Source organism: Benincasa hispida, chromosome 12, assembly GCF_027475165.1.
Source record: "Benincasa hispida cultivar pf3 chromosome 12, pf3_genome.v1.1, whole genome shotgun sequence".
NCBI classification, from domain to species: Eukaryota; Viridiplantae; Streptophyta; class Magnoliopsida; order Cucurbitales; family Cucurbitaceae; genus Benincasa; species Benincasa hispida.
The window spans coordinates 329,495-334,746 of NC_143489.1; the positions used below are offsets into that span (position 1 = coordinate 329,495).

The 5,252-nt window shown below is 37.2% G+C and overlaps 1 protein-coding gene across 4 annotated transcripts; it reads left to right on the forward strand.

Moving 5' to 3' along the window:
* Positions 1-1,094: 1,094 nt before the first annotated feature.
* Positions 1,095-4,686, forward strand: LOC120068104 (mannose-6-phosphate isomerase 1-like). Of its 4 annotated transcripts, none has more exons than XM_039019798.2 (7): positions 1,095-1,379; positions 1,469-1,549; positions 1,659-2,101; positions 2,417-2,584; positions 2,931-3,143; positions 3,389-3,655; positions 4,123-4,686. In XM_039019798.2, the coding sequence occupies exons 3-7, from the start codon at positions 1,715-1,717 to the stop codon at positions 4,441-4,443; spliced, it is 1,356 nt and encodes a 451-aa protein (XP_038875726.1). In that variant the 5' UTR covers positions 1,095-1,379; positions 1,469-1,549; positions 1,659-1,714; the 3' UTR covers positions 4,444-4,686. The 4 variants fall into 4 exon arrangements, with proteins under 4 accessions (XP_038875726.1, XP_038875727.1, XP_038875728.1 ...); XM_039019799.2 differs by having other exon boundaries at positions 1,101-1,379; positions 1,477-1,549; XM_039019800.2 differs by having other exon boundaries at positions 1,110-1,357.
* The last annotated feature ends 566 nt before the right edge of the window (positions 4,687-5,252 follow it).

Below are 5,252 nucleotides of genomic sequence, written 5' to 3' on the forward strand. Positions count from 1 at the left end.
GTGAAAAAGTTGATAAGATATAAAATTAATGTTTTATAATAGTGGGACCCACTAACTCGTTGGACCAAACAAAGAGTGGAGACCCCACATAATGTTAGTGGGTCTCACCTATTTATAAAAATGCACAAGTGGAGGACAATAATTGGAGGTAGTATGGAAAATTGTGTATACTATCATAGTATAAGAAATGTTCTTGAACACCCCACAATGTAAGAAGTTGATAAGATATAAAAGTGATATTTTATAATAATGAGACCCACTAACTCCTTGGACCAATGAAGGAGTGGAGTTGACAACTTGTACATCCCAACTCCAACTCCACGAGCCAACACGAGTTTTTTTTTTTTTTTTTTTTGTATGGATGACCTCCCAGGAGGGTCTTTATGATTGATGACCCATCCCTCACAAATATATGAAATTTGATCTTTTGCTTACATCATAAAACACTATCGAAATTTGTAACTTATCGTGTTAGAGATGACCATGTTTATTGTAGCGCTAGTGACATGGTCATCTGATCCCTATCACGATCTTCATCTCTTTCATGAAAACCCAACAACTGTGAGAAAAATGGAGAAACACAACAAACATTTTATAACATATTGCATTAGGGATTGATCATATAGCCCTAACATGATGATCATTTCTATGGCGTATTTATTTTTCTAACCCAAAAATAATTAACTATGAGAAAAATGGGGAAAACATAATAGAAAAATAAAAATAGTAATAAAGAGGGCCATTGCGTTAAGACTACGATACACATAGCCATCCATAAAGCGATTAGTTATAAAATGAAGTAATGTCTTATGATATAAGTAGAATGTTAGATTTCTTACATTTACGAGGGATAGATCATGAATCATACAGAGGTTTGTGAACGAGTCATTCCAAAAAGTAATAATTATAATTAAAAAAAAAGAAAACCCAAATACATCCGTATTCAATTCAAATGACCCATAAGCCGTAACTTCTGATTAGGTTGGGTTAATTTTTTCCGGTTCGGGTTGGTCTCAGTTATACATTATTTTGGTCGGGTCGAACCGACCCAACCCCACATCATTTTAGATTTAATTATATATATAATTTTATAAGTTCATAAGATTTTCATTTTTCAGTTTTCAGTTTCTTCCTTCGGCGATTTCCCTTCACTCCCTCAGGCTTGAACACCGTCATCTCCGTTCTCACATTCTCCCTCGCGTCGGTTATCTTATCTCCTTCACCTCACCGCTAACTACTTTGCTCCCTCGCCGTCGATCTTCCTCTGGCCGTCGATCTCCGTCACGCCGTCTCTCTCATTTCAGTCCATCGATCTCCCTCACGGCGTCTCTCTCCTCCAGTCCGTCGATCTCCAGTGGTACTGAGTTCAAACTCCAAACGTAACTCTTCACTCTTCCATCTTTCTCTGTGTTTCTCTGTTTTTTCCATTTCACATCTCAGATCTCAATTTCTGATCTCTTACATTCAGCGTCTCAGGCTTAGCTATTCTCGATTTCTAGCGGCGTTTTGGGCGGGAGGCGGATGGGAGCAGAGTGGGCACGAGAACGAGGTTAAACGAGGAAGAGTTTCTTTTCTTTTCTTTTTTTTTTTAGATATGGCTCTGATACCACATCTGTGAATCTTGGCCTAATTTGGAGTCTAATTTGACAAATTTACAGCATATGGAAAGGATTACGTTAACAACCTCCATTCGTGTGCCTCTCGTTGATGACCAATGGACGAGGAAGATGATAACAAATTGAAGAAGTGTAGGAAGAAGAGACTGTCAGGCGCCGACAGGAGGAAGCGGCTCCTTCGTCTCAAATGTTGTGTTCAAAACTACGATTGGGGGGTTATTGGGTGTAATTCCCAAGTCGCGAGGCTGTTTTTGCTCAATTCAGGTTGCTGCAGTCTCGATCCGAGGGAATGTTACGCCGAATTTTGGATTGGGACGCATAAATCGGGACCGTCTTTTGTTGTTTTTGGACGGGACAATAATGCCGGCGCTGCGTTTGGATCCAAACCCCTGAGTCTCAAGGATTGGATCTCCGTCGATCCGGGTGCTGTGCTTGGTGATAAAGTTGCGAGGAAATGGGGAGGCGATCTTCCCTTTCTCTTCAAGGTCCGTTTTCTTTTCCATTAGATCCTTGGGGAATGTGTTTTGTCGGTGTGCTTGATTTCGTTTAAGATTTCACAATGGGACAGGAATTTTGGGTTTTAATTATGGTCTACATTGTGTCGGTGTGTTAGTTAATTCGGATGCTGAGATACTGTTGAATGACATTCATGCTTCATAAACTAAAATTATGTGCTGCAGCTCTTTGAATTGCATGTTAAATTAGTTTCTCGAATCTCAATTACCGTTCTTATTTTCCTTGATGTTAATGTTTTGAGCTCAGTTGGACTGCAACTTGATGATTTCTTATTGGGAGCATAGGTGCTGTCGATAGAGAAGGCTTTATCTATTCAGGCTCATCCAGATAAAGATTTGGCGAGATCCTTGAACCAAGCTCAACCAAGCATCTATAAAGATGATAATCACAAGCCTGAAATGGCTCTTGCATTGACTGGATTTGAGGCCCTCTGTGGGTTCATCAGCTCTAAGGTACCACAACATATAGTAGCAAAGGGTAGTTCTTTTGGGGTTTTTGAAAAGTTTCTTAAAATTATTTTAAGCACAAAAATCCTTGTTTTTCCTGTTAGTTAAGTGAAAATATCTTAATAATTCTTACTCTGTTCGTATTACACTAATGGGTTTAGAGAGATGAAAGAAACTCAAATCAAGATGTTGATTCAGCTTTTTGGTTAATTGTGCATGTATTACCAGATGAGTACATTCAGAAAAATAATCGAAGAATATAAGTAACAGATGATGAATGAAGTTTCCTTATAAATTCCTCTACTTTGCAATATCCATGTCATTTGATTTTACTTATTTCATTATTTTCCAGGAGCTCAAGGTGGTGCTTAGTAGCGTTCCTGAGATAGTAGAATTAGTCCAATGTGCAGATGCAGAGAAGTTCTCACATGAAAGTGAGCAAGATGGGAAGGAGAAAGTAAAACAGCTTTTTGAGTCTATATTTAGTCAGATCATGTCATCTAACAAGGGCATAGTTCGCGAGGCTATATGTAAACTAAAAAGGCGTCTTAGTTTGGAGAAAAAGGTAACTGAAGTTTTATATCTCTGCAAATTATCTTGTCAGCAGGATTTGGCATTTTTCATTGTTATATATTTTAAACCTCAAGGCCCATCATTAGCAAGTTCTATGATTGAAAGGATACATTTCATGATAAACCTAAGTTGTTCTCTCACTTCATCAGTCTCTGGAAAGTATTATTCATCTGCTTTCACATTGTTTTATGCAAGTTCTCATTGTATTACATTCTTTGTTTTTTTTCTTTTCATCAGAAGAGACAATTATCTGCCAAAGAACAATTGATTCTCAGACTAGAAGGTCAATATCCTGCTGATGTTGGTATACTAGCAGCATTCTTTCTCAACTATGTGGAGTTAAAACCAGGCGAAGCATTATATGTTGGTCCAAATGAACCCCATGCATATATATCTGGGGAATGCATCGAGTGTATGGCAACCTCTGACAATGTTGTTCGTGCCGGCCTTACCTCCAAAAAAAGAGACGTTCAAGCACTTCTTTCAATGCTCAACTACAAACAGGTAAATCACAGAATGTATGCAGGAGGTGGTTTTTTATAATTATGCGATTCTAATGTGTAAACCGATTATATGCTATTGGTTCTTTTTTTCCATGTCCTCTATCTTAAAGTCTACAGGCTTATTAAAATTAATTCGTTTGCATTTTTTATTTTGACCGTAGTCTTAAATGCCACATTATATGCTGTCACTGTTCACAATAAGGTTTTCATATTGGTTGGAGCAATGTACATCGTTCTATAACTCTGATAGTCTTACTTCTCCCATTCTAGCGCTTGCTGCAGAAAGTAGTTAAAAATTGCCTCAGTAGTACGATCTTGAACGACTTGATTCATATTGATCTACCTTTATTTACCATTGGGAATAGGGGCAAATAGTTGGAGTCTTTTGTCTTTGTTTTTACCTCCTCTAATCTGCCCTGTCCAGTCCTTGAGAAGATTGCTCACATAATCAGTTCCTTCAACGTGCAGGGTTTTCCTGAAATTTTGCAAGGAGTTTCCTTGAATGAGTACACGAGAAAGTACGCCCCTCCCTTCGATGAATTCGAAGTTGATCGCTGTATTCTTCCACAAGCTGCATCTGTGTCCTTCCCATCTGTCCCAGGACCATCTCTCTTTCTAGTGATGTCTGGAAAAGGGACAATTGTGACAGGCTATTCTGAAGAAATTACATTTCAAGAGGGTGAAGTTCTGTTTGTTCCAGCATATATGGAGGTCAGTATAACAGCTGCAGCTATAGAATTACATATGTACAGAGCTGGGGTCAACAACAGATTCTTTGGAGACTTGTGATTTTCAGGTACAAATGAATAAATGAAGAATATACAGGAAGAAAAGAGGCTATAAGAAGAAAGAACTGTTCAAGTACACACAAAATTGTTGCATTTATTGTCCTTTATGATCAGTTTATTTTTATTGATTAAATTGCATCAAGGTTGTGCATATATGTTTAAGAATATATGAAAGGGTATCACGCTGTATTCAAGTTCATGATTGAATTGAGCAATATATTGTGCCGCATTTATTTTTGTCCCATATCAGCTATCAGAAGTGGATATTCACACAGTTCTTTGTTTGGGAGCATTAAATTTTAGGCTCCCTTCCCCATCCTCATTTCAGGAGATCAAGAGGGCACAAGGGGTTTTGAAGTGGGTACTTTGTTTTTATTTTTATTATTTATTTATTATTATTATTTCGTGGGATAAGGCCATTTGGTAATTGTATTTTGATTTCTTATGAGAAACAGATGGGTTTTGCGGTGTTGTATAATTGTTGTATCATTATTTCTTCTAAGCTTGCTCAAATCTGTGTACAAGTTTTGAAATAAAAAAGAAGCTACCGGCATGTAATGTTATTGGATTTTTGTTGGCACCTATGCTAAAAAAATCTATAGTTTCAATTTTGAAGGTGGTAAAGCAGAGCATTTTTAGTTCAAAATTTTGGTATATTGGTCGTTAACATTTTACTTTGTTTTCATCATCAAAAGAAAACATGATTCAAAATTTAGAGACTATTTCTTTTTGTTACTATAAATTATTTTTGAAATCTTGTTTAAGGTATTTGATAGGCTCAATTTTAATTGTCAATGGGGAAAGTTTCGA